Source organism: Mastigoproctus giganteus, chromosome 7 (genome assembly GCF_048544385.1).
Source record: "Mastigoproctus giganteus isolate SK-2022 chromosome 7, ASM4854438v1, whole genome shotgun sequence".
Lineage (NCBI taxonomy): Eukaryota > Metazoa > Arthropoda > Arachnida > Uropygi > Thelyphonidae > Mastigoproctus > Mastigoproctus giganteus.
Window position 1 is genome coordinate 88777732 of NC_143581.1, and position 24744 is coordinate 88802475.

General features: G+C 36.7%; 1 protein-coding gene across 1 annotated transcript in view; it reads right to left on the reverse strand.

The window, feature by feature from the left end:
• The window catches only part of LOC150083055 (leucine-rich repeat-containing protein 45-like), a 151345-nt gene that overhangs the window by 49235 nt on the left and 77366 nt on the right, over positions 1–24744 (reverse strand). The window contains exons 6-7 of the mRNA XM_090378377.1: positions 16407–16499; positions 2721–2786 (exon numbers count right to left, since the gene is read on the reverse strand). Coding sequence (XP_090234503.1) covers positions 2721–2786; positions 16407–16499 — 159 coding nt within the window. The remainder of the gene's footprint in view (positions 1–2720; positions 2787–16406; positions 16500–24744) is intronic.

Consider the following 24744-nt stretch of genomic DNA (forward strand, 5'->3'; position numbering starts at 1 on the left):
CGAGTTGTTATACAAATTGAAGCAACTGGTAAACTACACCGCGTGCGTGGGTCGGGACACAGTATAAAAAACACCTGATACTGAGCTTCATTAATCAGTGTTACTCTTGTTCTTCAGATGGGAAAGGAAGCGAGTGGACTTAAGCGAGTTTGACAAAGGCCAAATTGTAATAGCCAGATGACTGGGTCAGAGCATATCCAAAATGGCACAGCTGGTGGGATGCTCACGGTCAGCCGTGGTTAGAACCTACCGAAAGTGGTCTGAGGAGGGAAAACCCATGAACTGCTGGCGAGGTGTTGGACAACCACGGCTCATCTATGCTCTAGGTGAGCAAAGGCTCTCCTGGATGGTATGTGGCAAGAGAAGGGTGACTGTGGCACAACTATCTGGTACATCCTCACCCACCTGATGTACATGGATGACATCAAGCTCTATGCGGGAACTGAGAAGCACCTCCAGCAACTACTCTAGATCACCAAAGAATTCAGCAATGATATCTGGATGGAATTTGGTCTGGACAAATGCAAGACCCACAGATTGCACCAGAGAAAATTAGTCAACCGAAACTACCAGCTGCAGACTGGTAAAGAGATCGAAGCCTTTATGAAAGTAATCGAAGATTACTTTCATAAAAGTAAAGGCCTACAAATACTTGGGGATGATGCAGGCTCAGCAGTTACAGCACAAGGAAATTAAGGCCTGCCTGACCGAAAAATGCCATCAGAGACTCAGAAGGCTGCTGAATGCAAAGTTAAACGGAGGGAACACAGTTAAAGCTATAAACGTCTATGCAGTCCCAGTGCTAACATACTCCTTCGGGGTCATAGATTGGACTAACACTAAGCTGGAGGATATCATGAGAAAGACAAGGACAATGATGACCAAGAGCCGCCAACACCACCGGAAATCTGCCGTGGAGAGACTGACAATTGCTTGGAAAGAAGGAGGAAGGGGCCTGATAGACCTCATTGAGCAACAGAAGACAGTGATAGTTAATCTGAAGGATTACTTCCAGAAACGCTGACCGCTGACCACCTGGCTAGAGCGGTCAGCGTTACTTCCAGAAACGCTGACCGCTCTAGCCAGGTGGGTAAAGTATCTGCCTGGCAACCCAAAGGTCGCGGGTTCGAATCCCACCTCGGGCTTGGATCAAAGTACTGCAAAAACCTTGGGAGGTGCATTATGGCCACAGAAGTCACACTGGTGGTGACGGGCTCGAACCCCGACTGGGGTTCGAGCCCGTCACCACCAAATACGGAGGATGCAGAAAGGTCAGAGAATGACCACCTCATATACCGGAGCAATATGGCCTTAGTTGCTAATGCTCCTAAAAACCAAATAACAACAACAACAACAACTTATGTTATCCACCAACTGATGACGGCAACATCGAAAGCTTCACATCCAGCTCTTGTCTTTTTAACACGCAAATTCTTTCATACAATTTTAAAAATGACAACCAGCAAAAGGTGGTGCACTCCCTTTAGGGATATGTTTCAAATTTAATCAATTAATGTAATGGAATTTTCAACTTTATTCTCTTTTACCTTTTTACCTTCCTTTCATAATGTAATTTTTAAATTTAATTTCAGCTTTAACCAATATGGATCTCAGAGGTGAGTACTAAGATAATAAACTTTGCTAAGAATTTAATGGATAGTCAACAGTACTTCAAGCTTTAAGCTGTAAAATTAGTCAATATTTCATAAAAGTAATTATGTATGGGAGTGATAAGTCTAGTAGATAAAGAAACAATAAAATGGTTGTTAAGGGTTCCAGAATTTAAAATAAGACCATACAGAATGCAAATAGACTTGAATTAATTGATGCTTAATAACCCAAATGGTAGGGTTATTAAGCGTCAAAAACAAAAATTTTTTATTTGAAAATCTAAGATAGAATTGTTTACATAAATAGAAGTGAACGGTTAATATATCCAATTGTGACAGAGGAAAATAGCAGAAATTTGAGATGATAACATGTAGTCAGCAACATTAAATCATTAGTTGTATCATCATTAGTAATATCATCAGTTGGTCCCACAGTATAGAATTTAAATACTGTCTCAGACCTCCACAGTCACCTTTGCGAAAGCAAAAACCCTTCCCTATACCCCCTGATGGTAGTTACCAGTTTATTTAGCTTCACTCCATTTTCAGAGTTGTAGTACCATAGCAGCAGCAGCAATGAGTTCTTATTGATTTCTTTTGTTCTTACTACAATCACTGGGTTATAAAATTATTTACACAAACACACAAACAAAAATTAATGCTAAATATTCATATTTTGGGCTTAAAATGATTCTGTATGACCCCTGATCCTATTAGGCTTAATGCAACTGGGAGCATTCAAAACATCCCAATGTGCTATTTAACCCTTGCCCAAGGCTGCTATTTCTTGAAATTATTTTCCTGTCACCTAACTGCATCTCAGTTAGGTGACAAGAAAAGTTTCATACACCTAGGCAACCAGTACAGTTTTTATAAATTCAGACAGATGAAAAAATGTCATGCTTATGCAAAATACACATTAAATATATAATAATTTTTGTTATTGTGACCATTTACTATACTTAAGCTACCAAAACAGAATTATTAATGCTACTACTTGTCCTATCTATTTGACAATATCTCATCTGAATAGCCTTAATCAGAGACTATTTTAAATACAAAGAAACTGAAATCATTACTGATATGATGGAATAATTATAAAATACTAACCTCTTGCAATTCTTTAGTCTCTTGAAGAAGTTTTATTTTGTCTTCTAACTGGCTAGATTTCTGTGCCTAAACACACACCACAAAAAAATTAAAAAATAAGAACCAAGTAGAGAAAATATGGAATCATTAGTGATTACAGAGAACTTACATACAGTAATACCCCAACTTACGCAAACTCGGAGTTACGCGGTTCTTGATTTTTTCGTTTGGCAACACTGCCGCCCACTATCTTCAAGGTTGTTTTTCATATGCTATTGATATACGGTGCGACGGCGGAGAGTGAGAGCGAAAGATGAACAAAATTCAACTTTGCCGCCGCATGAGCTGCACACATATACAAGAATTTGCATTCCAACTGTCATATTTATATGTGTGCGTTCGAATTCGTGCTCAACTTCTGTCGGAAATTACATCGTTTTCACGAATAAAAAAACTTTCCAGGCTTTAAGGTTCCCAAAGACCGATTGACAATGATGGCCAGCGGGAATGCAGCTGGTGACTGCAAGTTAAAACCTCTCTTAATTTATCGCTCCGAAACGCAAGAGTTTTAAAAAATATATCTAAAATTAGCTTACTAGTGATTTGGAAGTCAAATCATAAAGCTTGGGTGACAGCTTCCGTTTTTGAGGACTGGTTTGTCACCACTTCATACCCGAAGTCGAACGTTATTGCAAGTCTAAACAGATTCCATTTAAATCGATCCTTCTTATTAACAATGCACCCGGTCACCCTCCTGCCACCCTAATTAATTTCGACCGATGTGTAAAAGTTGTGTTTTTGCCTCCAAACACAACAAGCTTGCTTCAACCGATGGACCAGGGAGTCATCAAAACATTCAAAGCCTACTACATGAGGTGTTCGTTTGCACGTCTGAATGAAGCTATGAGACAAAATAGTGAGATATCTGTTAGACTTTTGGAAACAATTCAATGTTTTAGATGCCGTAAGAATCATTGAAGAATCTTGGGATGAAATTCACAAAAAAACATTGAATGGTGTCTGGAAGAAACTTTTTTTTTCAAAAACGAGACGAAAACAACGCCAGAAACTGATCATGTCGCTCATATGATAGAAGAAGTTGTTAATCTTGCTAGGCAATTAGATTTGGAAGTCAATGGTGATGATGTCAACGAACTGTTGGATTCACATAGTGAGGAGCTGACAATGAATGAGCTCATAGAGATGCGTGAGCAAAACGTCACTGAATTATACGACACTTCAGACCCAGTTCCACCAGAAAAGCACATGACAATTGCAAGCTTGACAGAAGGTCTCAGCTCAGCTCAATTGAAAAGAGCTTAAAAATTTTAGAAAACATAGACTCCAACGAAGAACGTGTTATAGCTACAAAGCAAGGAATAAAAAATTATTATTAGCTTGCTACGAAGAAATTCTGCGTGAAAAAAAGAAGGTGCTGTGTCGTCAGACGAATTTGTTAGATTTTATGAAGCCATCGATGTCGAAATAACTTTTTTACGTAACTCATTTATTTTTTAATACATAATTTGTATTAATATGTATAAATAACTGCAATTTTATTAAATATTTTTCTTTTAAACTAGTGTTTTTGTTAGTCCTTGGTCCCAATTAAACAAAATTTATATGTATTTATATGCAAAGTTGTACCCCGACTTACGCGAATTCGACTTAAGCGATTTTCGTCGGACCCACCTATCGCGTAACTTTGGGGTATTACTGTACTTCAAAATATAAATATCACATCAAAGAAGTGAATATATAAAGTAGAACCCGGATAAAAAGTTTTCCAAGGGACTGGAGGTTAGAACTTCTTACGCAGGAAAACTTCTTAGAAAGGAAAATGACCTAAAAATATGAAATATAACTAAACAAATAAAAGTGAAAAGATACACGTACATTAGTTAAAGATCATTTTTAAGTACTATTTCAGAATTTATAAATAATTTACTCTGCCTGTGGGAAACATTTTTTAAACAGGATTTCTAATTGCTTAACATCTGTTCATTAAACTCACTACCAAGTTGGAAGCCCCTTTGGATTTTCAACATACCTTAAAAGGTCACAATTATAATAAGACAGAGCAACAATCCACTAAGTAATTCAGAACTTAACAGTAAATGCTTCACTGTGCATCACATGGTCGATGCTATCCAATTATGGATATTGATGAAAATAAATACAATATGTCACTTCCATTATATAAAAATGTTTATACTAAAAAGGCTTTAGGGCTGAAAGCCTCAGACTACCAAAAATTCACTAATCAAACAAGTTAGTGTGCAGCATCATTTTGTTTGTAGTAAATCACTGAAGTAGGTGGCATCGTTTTTGTGATATCTCGTATTGTGAATGCCTTCACAATGAGTTGCTCTGATATTGAACTACCTAGAATAAGCAATGTTGTGACAGTGGATTCTCGAATAGGCAACACTTCGCCAGCGGATTCTTGGTGGATACCACCACCCAGGGGTGGTAGTATCTGCAGAGAATAAGTAACATTAGTCTTCTCCATTGGTGAACAGTTACTTATTGGAGGTAGTGCAATATCAGGGCAACTCGTGAAGGCATTCACAATACTGTATGAGATCATTCACAATATGAGATGTAACAAAAACGATGCCATTTCACCTACTTCACTTTCCAAAATGTTTATATTGTTTAATATATTTTTTTTAATATTAAAAATAAAGAATTTCTATATATAAAAAACATATTAAGTGGGAAAATGTCATTATATAATACACTGCGTATTCTTTATCACAAACTTTTTACCTGGGAAACTTCTTTCGCGGGAAAATAATACATTACAATATATCAAGGTGAAATTGGGACTTAAGAAACCAAACCAAAGAAACCAATTAGTACAGAGAAAAACTTCTTATGCTGGAATTTCTTATCCTGGTTCTGCTGTCTATATTTTTTTGTAGTTCAGCTAGTGGGAGCATCTGCCAATTTGATTAGATAATGCAGTGCGCCACAAGCTGTAGCTTAATGTGGTTTTTCCTAGCTCATTACTAATTTCCTGATTTTCCTAGTGCATTACTAATTTTTGAAATTATATCATAGATTCTCTAAAAATAGAATTCTATAATGACTAATGAAAATAGTAAATTATTTCAATGAGTTTGGCTACCTCGCATATACTTGCATGTCACGTGCCTGTGCATAAATGTAAGATGCAACATTGCTCTCTCTCTCTCTCTCATATCAGTCTTTTCATTACCCCCCCCCCCCGGGATTAATTGTCCTTTGCCTTTTTGCAGTCAGTTTTACATTAACTTGCGTTGGAGAACATTCATGTGAAGTTCTTGTGTAAAGTTTATTTCACTTTATTATGGATCCTTTAAAATGGATAAATTTTTGCAGAAAGACGATTCAGTTTTATCACAAAGAATGATGAACAAAAATCCAATGCTTCTAAAGCTCCAAGATTTGTTAAAAGATAATACAATGAAGGATATATTGCATATGGATTAATGTGATGTGGAAATGTGTTGTCACCAAAACCAGAGGGAATGGCGCCAAGTAAATTTATGCAAAACCTAACAATGAATCATCCAATACTACATGAAGAAGGATATAAATTTTCTTAATTGGCTTTTAAAGCAGACCTCAAAACAAAAAAAATAAATAAATAAAAAATAAAAAAAAACCATGTGACATAGTTTCTGATAAGGCGTTAGATGCTAGTTATCATGCAGCAAGCTTAATTGCTCACAATAAAAAGCCCCATACAATTGGTGAAACCCTCATTAAACCATGGAAATTGTTCAACTTATGGTTAGATCTGAAGCTGTTAAAGAAGAGTGAGCAACGTATGTCTTTCAGCTGATATTATGAAGAGACATATTAACGATATGTTAATTGACATATCAGAAACTCTCATATGTTAAGTGGCATGGAACCATACACATTTGATATGTATTGACCAGGGCCCTGTTAAAAAGCATTATTTATTTTGCAAGGAGCTTTCTGAAAAGACTGGTGAAGACTTTCAAGCTACTGACAACTTCATGAAAATTCATGGTATTGAAAGGACACGCCGCAAAAGTGATTGCACTGATGGAGCTGTGGCTATGACAGGGAAAATAAAAGGTTTTGTGGCATAAAAAGGCATAACCCATCAATACACGTTACTCACTTTTCCTTCATCTTGTTGTTTGTTTGTTTTTGTTTTTAGGAGCATTAGCAACTAAGGCTATATTGCTCCGGGATATGCGGTGATCATTCCCTGATCTTTCCGCATCCTCCGTATTTGGTGGTGATGGGCTCGAACCCCGGTCTAATCAAGAAGTGTGTGCTACGCACTGCTGCTCCTTCCCACCTGGCTACGGAACCTTTCCTTCATCTTGAAGCATTAATGGCAAAATCCTTTCCAGAGCAGCTTGGTATGACTTTGAGTGTATGTATCAAAATTGTTTATTTAATGAAATCGAGGGTTACTAACTCTCAATTGCTTGAAGCACTTTCTAAAGAAATGGGATCAGAATACCATTCTTTACTTTTCCACATAGAATTTCACTGACTTTCCCGAGGGAAGATTTGTGCGGGTTATAAAAGCTTCATAATAAGATAAAGCAATTTGTATTAAATCATAATGGATCCCATTTTCTAAAACATCTTGAAAATAACCTTTTTTTGATTGGCTAACTTGCTTACATAAGAGACATATTTGAGCATCTTAATGGATTAAACAAAAAAAGAAAAAAAGAAAAAATGCAAGGCCCTTTTAGGCAATATTTTAATGTTTTCGGACAAGTTCAAAAATAAATTAGAACTATCGCAAAAGGAACTTAAAAGTGGATCATTAGAAATGTACCAATGGACAAAAGAAGCTACAGCAAAAGTTCAGGAAGCAAGTGACAGATCAGAAATATTAGATTTGGTAGAAAAACATTTGAATATACTAAAACATAATTATTAATGTTATTTTCCAACAGCGAAAATGGAACAATATGATTGGATTGAATTTATTGAATTTATAGTCCCTAGTTCTAGAATCATTTATAACCGTTAAAATTCATAAATTCATCCTCATTCATTTTACTTTTTCCTCCCAGAGCCTTAAACACCTCAATCAAGTCTCCTCTAAGGTGCCTAGTTTTCAAATCTGAGCAATATTCAAAGTCTTTCCTCATATGGAGGCCCTTTCGCCGATCTCAGCAGGCAAGTTATCCTGCATCATATGTAGAGTCATATGATGCAGGAAAGCAAGCTTATGCAGGATCAGCCAAAAAAAACCACCCCCATTTCACCATTCCGTTCATTCAAAATACCTGTCCAGCTGAGCCTTAAATTTATTTAGGCTATCAACTTCCACAACAAGAGATGGAAGTCTATTCCACCAACCAACAACCACCAACCAACTGGCTAAAGGCAAATTTCTGCCCATCTATCCCACAACCGTCTTTCCTCAATTTGAATTTATGCCCTCTCAGGTGATTATTCTGAGCAAGAGGAAGAATCCCATCAGTACTGAGCATGCTCAAAACATTCAAGGCTTTATACACCCCTATCAGATCACCTCGCCGGTGCCTAGTCTCCAGACACTGTAATTTGCAAAACTTAAGCCTTTCTTCGTAAGAGAAACCCTTTGTTCAATTCACTAATCTTGTTACCTTTCTCTGTACTCGTTCCAGCAGCTCTACATCCTTCTTGAAATGAGGCCTCCAGACATGTATACAGTACTCAAGGTGTGGCCTGACCATTGCCTTATACAAGGGAATAATCACCTCCTTATCCCTGCTAGAAAAATTCCTGTATATCATTGACAAGAAACCATGAGCTACTCTTGCAGCCCATCTGCACTGCTCAAAAAACATCATATCTGCCTGCACAATTAGCCAGGTATATTTCATTCTCTACCACTGTCAGTGTTGTACCACAGAGTTGATACGTTTCTCTGGGGTTACTGTTTCCCATTTGTACTACTTTACATTTGTCAATGCTAAACTTCATTTGCCACCTCTCAGCCCATCTGCTCAACCTTTCCAGATCCTGTTGCAGCAGCATACTGTCAGTAGAATCCTTAACAACCCTGCCAACCTTTGTATCATCTGCAAACTTGGACATTAAGCTTGATATACCATCATCAATATCATATATAAATACAGAAAACAACAATGGACCCAACACTGAACCCTGAGGGATTCCACTAATAACATTAGTCCACAATGAGCAGTGTCCATTCATTACCACTCTCTGTCTTTTCCCCCTCAACCATCCCTTTAACCATAGCAACAACTTGCCTCCAATGCCATACTGCACTGCTCCAATTTGTGCAGCAGTCTTCCATGCGCAACAGTATCAAAAGCCTTTCTAAGATCCAAATATATAATATCAAAGTTATTCCCTGCATTCAGTTCTTTTGTGACTGCATCATAGTATCCAATCAAGTTGGTCAGGCAAGACTTTCCCTTAACAAAACCATGCTGAGTCTGAGGTATAGTTGAAGTCTTGTCTAGATGATCCTGCAGTGCTTCTTTAACCGGTGCCTCCATTAATTTTACTGGAACAGAAGTTAAACTCACAGGTCTATAATTACTTGTGTCAGCCTTTGATCCTCCTTTGTGAATTGGTGTCACATTTGCACATCTCCAGTCTATGAGTACCTCCCTGAGTCCAAAGAAGCTCTCATAATTATGGCTAGGGGTTTGCTTACTTCCTTTGCTGTCTCCTTTAATATAATTATGGCTAAGGGTTTGCTTACTTCCTTTGCTGTCTCCTTTAATATAATTATGGCTAGGGGTTTGCTTACTTCCTTTGCTGTCTCCTTTAATATAACTGGATAGATATACCGTACTAGATAGCGTTAGTTGAACTTCGTTAGCAGTTAAATTGTACATTTAAATAAATACATATAATGACTTAGATTACAAACGTAATATAATTAATTATATTTAAGATAATTATTAACATAACATAATTAATTTTAATTAATTAATAAATTAATAGAATCATGACTCAGACCAGAGCAGCAAAGCAAAAGGCTCAAGCTAATGGGGAAGTGCTGTGGCTCAGAGCAGAACTGAGGGGGGGCAGTTGTCCTCTGACTCACAGCCTTATAAAATGCACTGTTTGCTTGATGTTTGCAGAGCAATCGGGTACGGGACATGATACTGCCAAGGGGGATGTCTTTGTGTGTGCGCGATGCAAGGAGTGTATCGATATCAGGCAACAACTCGGCGTTCTTGTGGGCCTATATGAGAGCTTGAAGGACAGGGTGGATGCCCTCGAAGAAACTAAATTGAGGGGCCCATCAAGCTCTCAGCTGCCCACATCAACGCCAGAGCTTGCACTTGGGCATCGCGTGACACAGAGAAACCCCCAAGGCAGAATGCGCTGGTCCCGAAGGAACTAGTAGTTGTTGGTGACTCTATTGTCAGGGAAACGGGGAACATGCTTTGTAAAAAAAAAGATAGGTGGAACAGGACCAGGGTATGTCTGCCAGGGGCAAAGGTTGATGACGTTGTAGAGCGAATATCATCTTTTAAGGGCACAAAAGGTGATATAGTTGTACACGTTGGCACTAATAATATTAAGAGTAGGAGACCGGCAGAATTACTTAACAAGTACAGGTCACTGTTGAACAAAAGCCGAGAATTAGGGTTGAATTTAAAAGTGTCTGCAATTCTGCCCAGGCACAATAGGAGGGAGTATATGATGAGAGCCTTGTCGATCAATTCGGCCCTGGAAAGATTGTGCAAGGCTCAAGGGGTAGAATTTTTTTCAGCCTGGACTGTACTTGTTAACAGGAGAGATTGTTTCTACAGGGATGGGATACACTTAAATAGAAAGGGTGCAAGAATTTTTGCTGATGCTATCGAGGCAGTGTTAGGTGGGTCGGAAAACTGCTAGCTTGGGGGGAGACAAAGACCAATAGATTGACAGTAGCCACTGGCAGAGGTGAAAGAGATTCTTGCACTGCTTCTATTAGAATGAGCAGAAGCCTGAAAAACAAGATGCATGGTATTTCAGAGACTGCTGGGAGCCACTGCGGTACAAGTAAACACATGGGTTGTGTTAGGGTAGCTAAGAATAGAAACAGGTGCAGGTATACTTGCGTGTACACCAATGCTAGGAGTTTAGTTAATAAATTTGATGAATTTGAGGTATTGCTCAAAACATCGAAGGCAGATATTGTTGGGATATCAGAGACGTGGTGTCACACAGATATAAGGGATGCAGAACTGCAATTTGGGGAGTACAACGTCTACAGAAAGGATAGACAGGATAGGAAGGGGGGGAGGGGTTATGCTATTAGTTAAGAAACACATAGAAACCAAGGAAGTGAAGCCAGTCGACATCGCTGGACAGTGCAGTGTCGAGTCAGTTTGGTGTGACATAAGCATTGGGAGATCAAAATTGAGAGTAGGAGTGTGCTATAGGTGAATTGAACTCTGGCAGTGAGCTACATGATTTTGTAATAACTGAGAGGAAAGTGGAGGAGAATCTGCTGAAGATAAACACAAAAAAGGCACCAGAGGTGGATGGGATCTATCCAGTTATATTAAAGGAGGCAGCAAAGGAAGTAAGCAAACCCTTAGCCATAATTATGAGAGCTTCTTTGGACTCAGGGGAGGTAACCATGGACTGGAGATGTGCAAATGTGCCCCCAATTCACAAAGGAGGATCAAAGGGTGACACAAGTAATTATTGACCTGTTAGTTTAACTTCTGTTCCAGGAAAATTAATGGAGGCACCGGTTAAAGAAGCACTGCAGGATCATCTAGACAAGACTTCAGTTATAGCTCGGACACAGCATGGTTTTGTTAAGGGAAAGTCTTGCCTGACCAATTTGATTGGATACTAAGATGTGGTCAGAAAGGAACTGGATGCAGGGAATAACTTTGATATCATATATTTGGATCTTAGAAAAGCTTTTGATACTGTTGCACATGGAAGACTGCTGAAAAAAATCGCTGCTATGGATAAAGGGGTGGTTGAGTGGGAGAAGACAGAGAATGGTAATCAATGGTCACTGTTCATCGTGGACTAATGTTATTAGTGGAGTCCCTCAGGGTTCAGTGTTGGGTCCGTTGTTGTTTTCGGTGTTTATGAATGATATTGATGATGGTATATCAAGCTTAATTTGCAGACGATATGAAGGTCGGCAGGGTTGTTAAGGACACTAATGACAGTACGCTGCTGCAACAGGATCTAGAAAAGTTGAGAAGATGGGCTGAGAGGTGGCAAATGAAGTTTAACATTGACAAATGTAAAGTACTACATATGGAAAGCAGTAACCCCAGAGTAACATATCAACTCTGTGGTACTACACCGACAGTGGTAGAGAACAAAAAGGATCCGGAGGTAATTGTGCAGGCAGATATGAAGTTTTCTGAGAAGTTTTTTTTTTTTTTTTTTTGGTTTTTGTTGGCGCATCGGCTTCAGTGGCTGTAGTGCACCTCCCAAGGTTTTTTGCAGTACTTTGATCCAAGCCCGAGGTGGGATTCGAACCTGCGACCTTTTGGGTTGCCAGGCAGGCACTTTACTCACCCCGGCTAGCCCGGTCGGCTTTCTGAGCAGTGCAGACGTCTGCAAGAGTCGCTCATGGTGTCTCTTGTCAGTGATATACAGGAGTTTTTCTAGCAGAGATAAGAAGGTGATTATCCACTTGTATAAGGCAATGGTCAGGCACACCTTGAGTACTGTATACAGGTCTGGAAGCATCATTTTAAGAAGGATGTAGAGTTGCTAAAACAAGTACAGAGAAGGGCAACAAGATTACTGAATGGAACAAAGGGTTGCTCTTACGAAGAAAGGCTTAAGTTTTGAAAATTACAGTGTCTGGAGACTAGGCACCTGCGAGGTGATCTGACTGAGGTGTATAAAGCCTTGAATGGTTTGAGCATGGTCAATGCTGATGGAATTCTTCCTCTTGTTCAGAATAATCACCTGAGAGGGCATAAATTCAAATCGAGGAAATACAGATGTAGGATAAATGTCTAAACGTTGCCTTTAGCCAGCGGGTAGTTGGTTGATGGAACAGACTGCCATCCTTTGTTGTGGAAGTTGATAGCCTAAATAAATTTAAGGCTGGGCTGGACAGGTATTTGGAACACACGGATTGGGTAAAATTCTAGAGTTTTTTTTGGCTGATGCTGCATAAGCTTGCTTTCTTGCATCACGTGCCTCTACTAATGCTATTGTGCGGTCAGGTTGTATACAGAATGTTTTTGTGATTTCTGAATTGTGACTTTATTTATTAAATAATTTTGCAATCCTTACGATTTAAAATAGCATCAAGTGATAGTGGAGTTAAAAGAAAGATTGTGAACTTAAGTGTGTGGCATAGAAATTAGAACAAGGCATCTCAGTAGGACGTGTTTGTGAAATTTACGGCGTAAAAAAACAAACTGTTTCTGATATCCGTAAATCAAAGGCCAAATTGCAACATTTCATATTTACAACAGAATATTACATATTCTTTATTATAATTTAATAATTTTATATTGTATAGTACTGTATATTGTATTAAAGCTTTTTTTTTTTTTTTACATTAAGAACAATAAAAAATGCCTCCTCAGGTTACATTCGATTGAACGGACTTTCAGCATTAATAGACACCCCTTCTCCCCTATCAGTCTGTTAAATTAAGGGTTTACTGTACATGGTAACTTGTCGTGAAGGTAGTCACAATATCCAATTAAATAGATGATACAGTTAAATATCCAATATCACTGATATACAATTAAATCGATGCTTTTACACTATGAAGGTAGTTCATTTCTATGAGCAAAACTATGGTATATTAACACTGATATTTTATACACTCTTGAATCACAGTAAAGTTAAATGGAATTTAACTTTCTTTTTTTTTTTTTAAATTAAAACGGCAAACATTAGAGGTATTAGTACTTACTGTTCTTGTGGATAGTACCATTCATGAGTTGAACGCTGAGAAGATGAGAGAGAATTGTTGAAATTAAACACATTTCTATACACAGCAATTTTTGGGAAATATGCGAGGAGGAGGAGGAAGGCTATTCCAGAAAACAGAAGTAGAAGGGTTAAATGAGGAAGAGAAAAAGTTGTGTTTGCGTTCAGAGTCAGAAAATGAGAGAATTACAGATGCTTATTCGGAAGAACAATGGCTATGGAAGTATCTACAGAAAAGGCATGCAGCAGAAACTGAATTTTTGAGACAGAGAGTGGAGGAGACTTTGTAAGAGATAGGTCATTAAACTACCCCAGAGCAGATTTATAGTAACAGAGTGAATAGTAATTTAAAAGAAAAGTAATGCCGAGAGCAAAAAAGAAAATTCAATTTTTTGGATTATGTCAAGAGAGACTGGAGTAATACCCAGCAGAGATATGTGATCTCATCGAAATCTGAATGTAATCAAATATTGAGCATAGGAGCAGAACCCCCCCCCCCCAGAAATAAGGTAGGATTGAGTTTTAGGGGGATTAAAATTAATCAAGTTTTCTTTGTCCCAATGGAGAATTATCTGGAGATTGGCATTTAAGGAATTAGTGGTTGCTATTCGGGACATCTGAAGTTAGTGCAGGACACAGTTTCTCAGTTGGAAGGGGCAATGTAATGCACTATCATCAGCAAAACTATGGACAGGATTTTAGGTGACTGGAAGAATGTCATTAATATACAAGGGAAAAAGAGTAGGAGAAAGAACCAAACCCGTGGAGAATACCTGCATTAGACGAAAGTTAGAAGACAGAGAGATCTAACATAAATTCACAGTGAGCAGTCATAATTAAAACTGAATACCCAATTGCAGAAAACTGTTGGAAATTCATAAAATGGGAGCTTTTCTTAGACCTTTATATCAAACATGATCAAAACCCATATAAAAGTCACGGGCAATTTCACTTTCACTAAACTTTTCCATCGAATGTGTTCAAAGACTGGTAACATAAGCCAATATTTCACCAGTGGATCGACACTGACAGAATGCATGTTGGTAATAATTGATTAGATAGAAAGTGTCAAGATAATTTAACAGTTTGGGGAATTGATCAATTACTCCTTTACTTTAATAAGAACAGAGTAACGAGAAAGTCTATACAGAAAGTCTAAACAGGTTTTGAGAACAACTGCAGAAATGTCACCAGGACCTGGCACTTTCTTGCCATGAAGATTGTTCAGAATTCTTCTAACATACTTCTATTGGAAGACCACAGGGGGAATTGGGCGCACGCACGCAAACACGCACGCAAACACACACACACACTAAATGGTTTAGCAACATTGTCAATACAAAAAACGAGCTAGAAGAAAAGTGGGATATGCCAGGAAGTCAGATTTCTCTTCAGCTCTTTGAACAGTATGGGTGTGTAAATAGACAAAGATACAGTCAACAGCTTTTTCAAGAGACAGAATATTGACTATTTGCACAAGAAGCAAGTTTTCAACTCTCAACCTGTTTGGACTGATTAATAACTGTTTTACAATTGTTGCAAGCTTTAGTACAGGCAGAAAATGAAGTTGAAGATTCAGATAGAAGCCAACTGCAATAGGTAATATTCTGATCTTGAACAGCCTTAACACATATATTAGAAAAACCCAAGTTTAGAAAAAGGATGAGATTTTAAGGCAGACTGCAGAAGAAAGGATAGAACAATATAAGAATTACACTGGGATTAGAAGATTTAAAACAGTAATTCAACCAAGCGACAGAAGAACAGAAATATTTCAGATCATCCCATTTCGCATTCTTGTAAGTTCAAACAATGCGAGCTGAGAATGGCCATGAAAGAAGGGCTCCAATGGAGAAGAGACTATCACCAAGTGATCTGAGGTGCCTAGAGGATCAATCATCCCAATAATGTACAGCCACTCGCCGACTTATGTAAGGGTTGCATTCTGCGGAACTCTACGTACATTGGAATTTCCCTAACTGCTTATGCAGTACTCGCAAATTGAAGCAAAAAAGAAATGTTCGACGAACATGTAAATAGAATTATTTATTCAATTTTTTTTATCTCATGTGTAGGAAAAATTACAAAAGTGTACAAAATTATAAAAATACAAAAAGAGAGGAGACAGGCATAACTTCAGCAAGTTTTACCTTTCGAGCATTGTTGCCAGAATTAACTCTCCAGCTGATAAGCATGCCGCTGGAGAAGTTGAGGGCTGTGGTGATTTTAGAAGGGGTTTTTTTCCAACACATCACAAAAATTTCTCTGCAGCTGCAGAATTGGCACTGGTGACTTCACCGCATACTTTAATGTTTTGGAAACTGGCGCGATGCTCGAACCTATTAAACCATTCGTTGCTTGCCACAAAGCTTTTTGCTTTTGCTTGAATGGCCATTGGACTCAGGGGCACTTGCTTCTGGAAATGATTTTCCACCCATATTATTAATAGCTTTTCCATCTTCGATATAGCATCTGAACACTGTTTTGTGATCACTGTTGATCTTAAATACGTTGATCCTTTAACATGTTCTTTTATACGTGCACTGTCACTTAAAATAGTATTCACTGTTGAAGCAGTGAGACCTAATTCCGTGCAATAGATGACAAACTTTGTCCTGTTACGTACTTCTTAATTAAAATTGAATAAATAAAAATTAACAAGTTAAATTGCACATAAGAACAGTGTGATTCCTGTCAATTTAACCTGCTATATATAAACTGTTTCAATATTCTGATCCTCTTAATATTATTTTATTTTTCTAAAGATACATTACAGAATTTAAATAATTTAATAATAAGTATGCATTTATTTCAACATACACTAACCTCCTCAGTTTTCAGTTTTTGTCTTTGTTGCATTAGCAGTTCATCACTGTGGGCTTTTTCTGATAAGATGAAAACATTTAGCTTACTTATTTGCTGAAATATGCAAAAAACGTTTTGTCAATTTATTATTAACTGATTAGTTAAAAAATATTATATAAATTAGAACAAAAATCAGTCAAATTAATAATTGAATCAATGAGATCAGAAACATTTCACATACTTGAAATTTTAGAGGAGAGTCATAAAACTGTTTTTCTTTGATGCAGCCATTAAAAATTATTTTTTGTTTGTTTCCATTAATGCATAGTAACTTTTAAAACACAGTGCAATATATTTTCAAGTTTCAAATGTTCAATGGCCACCAACTTTTGAAATCCAGTATTTGCCTAGTTTCTGTTGTCTCAACATCAAATTTTTGGCTCGGACTCTTGATAATTTGTTTGTACTGCTCAGGTGTATATATTTGACCAAATTTTCTAAGTTTCCACTTAGAAAATTTGGTCAAATATATGAATCCACTTATAGATGCTGGCCATTTTGATATTTTGAAAATATCAGAATGGCTAGCATCTATAATTGCTTGACAATATCTCATTGGAGTATTATTTTTGTTCTAGTCTGGGAATCCATCACTAAAAAAAGTATAATTTTTTAACATTAATCTAGAAATATAGGAGTTAATATATTTCATGAACATAGAGGGCACTTTTCATGAACATAGAGGGAACTTCGTGGGCACTTTTTTAGCCTCTCCATCATGGTACAAGTACAACTTTGTCATTTCTGTCTTTAAATTATGTACACCAAAATAATATAACCATAACTGCCTCACATAAAACACATCCTGTATAGGGATATGTGATGTAGGCATATTTTGCATGTAATCAAAACAAATTCCTATACGTCTTATTCTCTTCTACATAGATTAGAAATTTGTTTTATCTTTGAATAAAATTTTTTTGCATGTCTTTTATGATTTATTAATTCAGCTTCAGCTGCTGTTTTGCTAGATAACCTAGACTGGCACTCTTTAATTTGACCAATAATTCCTCACATTTAATACAAGTGTCTACCTGCAGTTGACGAAACCTTAAGTGAATACTTTCTTTGAAATATTTTAAGCAGAATTCATAGTTTGCCATTTAACCTGAATTGAGTTTTATGAACAAAGCATGCACTGTTTTCACATCTAATATAGCGTCTAAATAATCAAATGTCTTTCCTCCATAATATGTAAATTTTTTTAGGGAACAATTATTATTATTATTAGCCATATGGTGCAAGGAAACCTGAGGCTTATGCTGCACCAGCCAAAAAAGAGAGAGAGAGAGAGAGAGAGAGAGAGAGAGAGAGAGAGAGAGAGAGAGAGGGGGGGGGGGGAATCATCAAGAAAAAGAAGAATGATGATATCCAGCTCAGGACCCTGGCTGTGCCAAGCCCATACTCACCAGATGTGAGCCCCTGGTGAGAGTGAATTTTTTGACATATCTTACCAGGGATAATGGTAAGATATGTCAAAAGACATGTCTCTCTTATCATGTGGAATTTAGCCTAAAATCAAAAGATTACAGAGACAGCATATATGGTTCACACTAACACCAAGTAAAGATAAGGATTCTTTTTTGCAAACTTATTTTATCACTTCCATTCAAAACTTTTTTTGTTTTGATGGCTCATCTTTTCGAGGTCTATAAGTTTTAACATTTTTTTTTCAATAAGTTGCCGTAAGAAAGTATTTTGTTCATCCTTAGATGAACAAGTAACATATTCAGTCAATGACTCATGCTGTTTCTGGACTCATAGCCAAATTTACTGCTAAATATTTTAAGGAAGGGTTTACCAAATTGATGTTGTTTCTGCACACAATATATGCATTTAGTAATAAGGACAACATGATGCCTAAAACTCATTTTCAGAAATTAACGACTCATCTTTTCTGATCTCATCGATTAAATTAATTATTTGATATTATTGCAGTCCTCTACTAAACTTGCATATCAAAATATTACTATCTACAAATGCTTGATAATATCTTACTATAAATCGGTGAATGGTGACATTTACTCCAATGTAAATGCCACTATTTACATTAGGTTTCCCCAGCACATCTCTTAAAAGCAAATGTGTACAGGTTTAATAGATCACCACATATCTTTAGCTATTTCCCAAAATAAAATTGCCAATGAAAATGTACATGGAAATAAATATAATTAATTTACATGGAATAAATATAATTAAATATCAGTTTTTTAAACACGATATATATACAAAACATGAAATATAAGGAAAAACAAAGTAAGATTAACAATTTTCTTCCTCTGTCTTTCCAATCTTCAATATATGCATGGTACTAAGTACTATAGATTCTAATAACTTTTGATAATATAAATAAATATCCAGAAATTCACAAAATCCAGAAAGCCTCTGGGCCTTAAGGGCTTTCTGGATTTCAGGTCCTTAGCAAGGGAAATTATAATACATGAAATAAATAAACTTCTTATATTAAGAATTACTAAAAGATTTATCTAAAAAGAGTTAAAAAATAAAAATTTTAATACCACTATAATCAAATCAACCAATTAAATAGCAAAAAAATAAAAATAAATTAAAATAAATAAATAAAATAATAAATACTTTATTTACAAAATAAAAATAAATACAATACATAATAAATTCCTAAAAATTAAGTGTAGATAAGTGTTAAAAAGTATATGTATAATTAAAATATACTAGAATTCTCAGTATGGGGGGTTCAAAATTTTGCCCTCTCAGATATCAGTAATTTTTATAAAGAACATTAAGCATTTCAATACACATTAATATGTACAGTATAACCTCACTACAATGCGAGTGTTGGAGATATCTTTCAAACACCTGTGTTATAGTTTGAAATAAAATTTACCGAGTTTTTACACTAATTTTTAATAAGAATATGTGATGACCTAAAAAAAAGTGTTTTACTGTGAGCATTTCATTTTGGTATGTATGGGTTAATTTTCATATTTCAAGGTGCTTTGTCTCTCTCTGTCACTCTGTTGGATTGCTAAGCCTGTGTGATGAATGCAAATAATTTTATTGTCAGAAAATATGTGTAAACTTTCTGCATTAGCTATGGAAAAAATAAGTTTGTATTTATTTCTTGTTTTCCCCACTGAAAGCAAAAGTTAAATTTGTTTTTTATTTTCATGAAACAGTGATATTAACTTTTATTATCATCTATGTTCGTGGCACTGGTTAGTCACTCTGCTATGTCATCTGCTCTCCCCTTTTTGAAATGAAATATTGGTTTGCAAGTGTTGGCATAGTTGTTCCAAGTTTTCCATCTGTGTATGGGGGGGGAGTGAAGTAGAAGTGACTAAAAGACACACTGCACTCTTTTATGTAGGGTGAGATTCTTACTTCTTACTTACCTATACAGCGGGCCCTCGTTATAATGCAGTTCGCTTTACACTAATTCGCTATAACGCTGTTCTTATATTATAACCTGTATTTCACTATAACGCTATTTTACTAGCATATAGATTGAATTTTTGGCAAATTCTGCTTCAGTCCAGTCCGTTTTAAGCCCTTTTTTTTTTTTTTTTTTTTTTGGCAAAAGGAGAAAATAGTCACCATGAAATTAACTACAGTAATTATTTTTATAATTTCTAATCTATGTACAAAATTGAAACTTTCAATATGCTCTATTTTCTTGGTGTGGATAGTTTCAAGGGAGAAATTCTTTTTTAGTACACAAGCTGAAAAAATTTACCATCCAGTGTCATATGCTGTTACGAAGTCAGCATTTTCTGTTCTGACCTGTAATAGAAAGATACTGTATACCCTATTGAAAAATAGATTTACTCCCTATCTCTTCTTTTTTTTACTGTGGGAACTATAACTTGCGAAAGGTTTTTCACACAATCAATCCTATGAGTGCTGTTTCTTGTATTCTCTTGTCTTCTGAACTCCTCTGACTGTGTGGTCATCCCGAAGCACATAAAATTTGTTTGTTTTACTGTGCAAATAGCCTTATGTACTCCATTCTGTCTTCTAAGCTGCATTGCCCTGAGATTATTCCCTTTGGGAATATTGGCAAATACATCTATTAGAAGCAGTTTACATTCCCCCACTGTAATGAATTACTTTTGGTAACATAAAGGATAACTTCCCTGTTTGATTTTACTGTATGGGACTTCTCACAATAAAACACCTACTGTTACTGTCTTCACGCCACTTGATATTATTTCCAGATGGAATATTGACAAGTACTTTCCATCCATTTGAAGCAGAAAACATTCTCACACCATAACTGATTACAGTACTTTTCATGCAATAAACAACCATTTGATTTTACAGCATGGTAAAATCGAATTTTTCAGATAAATAAAACATTTGTCACCGTCTTCAGCTCACTTGCCAGAGGAATTCTAGATATTATTCAGTGCATACAGCATTAGACATAAGGAACAGTCTACTGTACTCGAACATTGTATCACAATCAGTACAACGCAGTTACATTTGCAGAGAGTTATGGTGGATAAGAATGAAAAAGCAACAATGTCTGGATGCGGTACAAGATTGGAAAGGTAAGAAAAACATTGAGTTTGAAAATTAAATTAGACGTTCTGAAGAGAATTGATTCTGGTCAACGACAAGTGGATGAGTGCAATAATTTACGACTGGCAGGTTCAAACTGTAAGAACAATCATAAAAAATAAAGAATCAATTTTAGCAGCGGAAAAACAGCTGTTCCCCTGCAGGCAACTAAATTGACTAGGGCTAGGCCGGCTATTGTGATTGAAATGGAGAAACTTCTACATAATTTTATTGAAGATAACATTCAATGCAGAATTCCGTTAAGTTCAATTATTATTAAAGAAAAAGCGAAGAGCCTATATGAAGATTTGAAGGAAGCTCACCCTGAAAAAAATGTGGAACCATTTAACGCTAGTAAGGGCTAGTTTGATAGATTTAGAAAGCGCTATAATCTGCACAATGTAGCAATACAGGAAGAAGCCGCAAGTGCAGATCAACTTGCGGGATGTTATACTACAGTGCAGATCAACAAGAGGGATGTTATACTACTCAACAAGTTTTTAACACAGATGAAACAGGTCTTTTTTGGAAACGAATGCCTAAAAGAAGTTTCATATCGAAAGAAGAAAAAAACATGCCAGGCTTCAAAGCGGTGAAGGAGCGGTTAACTTTGTTGTTGGGTGGTAACGCTGTGGGGAATTTTAAATTAAAACCCCTTTTATTTTACCATTTCGAAAATTCAAGGGCTCTTAAAAGGTTTAGCTAAATCAAACCTACCTGTAATCTGGAAGGCTAATAAAAAAGCTTGGGTAACCAGGCCGCTTTTCAATGATTGGAAAAAAAAAAAAAAAAAAAGAAAAAAAGAAATATAGAAAGTTATAAAGAAATTCTAATCAAGGACAATGCACCAGGACACCCAAGCAAAGAGAGCTTAGGAGACTTGAACAATCACATAAAAGTTTTTTACATGCCTCCAAACACTAAGTCTCTGATCCAACCAATGGACCAAGGAGTAATTGCCACATTTAAAGTGTACTACATAAGGAACACCTTTTCCCAAGTTATTACAGCCATCAACACTGAAAATGTACCGAACTTAAAGGAGTTTTGGAAATCCTATAACATTAAAACTGCCGTTAAGACAGAATATTACCAGTGCATCGACACTGACGGAATCCATATTGGCTATCATTGATCAAACGAAAGGTAGTTCAAGAGTTGGCGGTCAATTAATTTCTTCGTTACTTTAGAAAGAGTAGAAGTAATTGAAATGGAATGATAATTGGATGAAAGAGACTTGTTATCCTGTTTAGGAACTGGCTGGATATGAGCAAATTTCCAAGCAGAAGGAAAAATGCCTTTGGAATAAGAAAGTGAAAAAAGGTGGCAAAGAACAGGGGTAAGTTGTGGAGCACAGGTTTTGAGAAGTGAAGAAATACCATCAGGACCTGGAGCTTTCTTAGCATCAATATTCGTCAAAATCCTTCTGACATCCTTTTGATGGAAGACTACAGGAGGCATTGAACGGAGCGTGTTGAGAATGGTGGGAGGTGTTATACCAAGATCATTAAGACATGAGTTGAAAGAAAAATGCGATGCTAACAGGTCAGCTTTATCCTTGGCTGAAGTGACAACAGAACCATGTGGTTTTGACAGAGGTGGGAGCAGAGATGGGCAAAAGTTGCGGTCAATAGCTTTGGCAAGAGACCAGAATGCTCGGCTACCATTAGGGCAAGAAGCAAGTTTTCTACTCTTAGCCTGTTCAAAATCTAGTTTGGACTGATTAATGACTGCTTTACAATTGTTGTGAGCTTTGGTGTAGGCAGAAAATGAAACTGAAGAATTGGAACCAAGCCAATTACGATATGAAACATTCTTCTCTTGAACAGCCTTAGCAATTTTATTGGAAAACCAAAGTACAAAGGAAAATTTTATAGTGGAGTGTGGGATAAAGGATTCCATTCTTACAAGAATAATTTCACTAACACGATCAGAGCAAACATTGACATCAGAAGTTTTTAAACAATAGTCCGACCAAGGAAAAGAAGAAAAGTAATCCCACGGGTATCCCATTTTGCATTCTTGTAATGCCTAAAACTATGAGGTTGGGAATAGCCATGAGATAAAGGCTGCATTGGAGAAGAGACAATCATCTAGTTGTGATCTGAAGTACCTAAAGGACCACTCACTTCGACCGTGTACTTAGAAGGGTTGTTTGTGAGAAAAAGATCAAGCGTGTTGGCTGTATGGTTAGGAATGTCTGGTATTTTTGTTGGTAAATGTACAATCTGTGCAAGCTCATTAGAAATTGCAAAAGCCTCAGCATCTCGACCAGCTGGGTCAGTGTGACTAGAAAAAACGGAAGCGAGCTGGAGTTGTAAACATTAAAATCATCATCATCATCATCACCATCAGCCATTTTCAATCCACTGCAGGATGAAGGCCTCTCCAGCAACTTTCCAGTTCCTTCTGTTTTGAGCACTGGCCATCCATTTACTACCCACAAACTCATGAATTTCATCTATCCATCTCCGCCTTTGTCTTCCAGGTTTTCTTCTAGCTCCTCTTGGATACCATTCTGTTATTTTCTTAGTCCATCTGTCATCATGCCTTCGAGCTATGTGTCCTGCCCAAGACCATTTTAGTTCTTTAGTTTTCATCAGAATGTCCTTTACTTGAGTTTGTTGCCTAATCCATGTGTTTCTCTTCTTATCTAACAGTCTGATTCCCAATATGATTCGTTCCATTCTTCGCTGTGTAGTTCTCAGCTTCTCTTCCATTCTTTTGGTGAGTGCCCAAGTTTCACTTCCATAAGTCATGGTGGGGAGTATACATTGATTCATTATTTTACGTTTCAGACAAACTGGGATATTGCTCTTCAGTATGTGACTATATTTCCTGAATGCTATCCATCCAAAATTTATTCTTCTCTTGACTTCCAGCCATTTATCATTATTACAGCTAATGACTTGTCCCAGATAAGTATACGACTCCACCTTTTCAATTACTGCTCCTTCAATCATTATTTCCCTTTCTGTGGCATACTTGTTCATCATTACTTTTGTTTTAGCCATATTCATCTTTAGTCCAAAATCCTTACTAGCTGTGCATAACTGATTAAGATTTTCCTCTAATTCGTTGGGATCGTGGCTAATGACCACAATGTCATCTGCAAATCGTAAATGGTTTAGGTACTCTCCGTTCACATTGACTCCTTTCTGCGACCAGTCTAATCTTCTGAAAGCTTCCTCAAGGGCAGCAGTAAACAGCTTCGGAGATATTGTGTCTCCTTGTCGAACTCCTTTCTCAATTTTAAATTTCCTACTCTCTTTGTCTAGTCTAATAAAGGAGGCAGCACTCTCATATATTTTCTTCAAAATCATAATATATGGGGTATCAATGCCTTGTCTTTCCAGTGCCCAAAACATTGCCTTATGCATGGAGTCAAATGCCTTTTCATAATCCACAAATGCCAGGCATAATGGTGTTTTATATTCATTTGCTTTCTCCATTAGCTGTGATATTACATGAAGGTGATCCATAGTTGAGAATCCTGTCCTAAAGCCAGCTTGCTCTTTCGGTTGATTCTCATCAAGTATTCTTTCTAATCTGTTAGTAATGACCCTTGTGAACAACTTGTAGATGTGGGATAGCAAGCTAATTGGTCTATAATTTCCAATTTCTGATTTATCTCCTTTCTTATGCAGCAAAACTATGATTGTATTATTCCACTGCTTAGGTGTCACACCTTTTCTAATGCACTTTGTGAAGAGCCTTGCCAGTTTTTGTGTTATGTCTCTTCCTCCCAATTTTAACAACT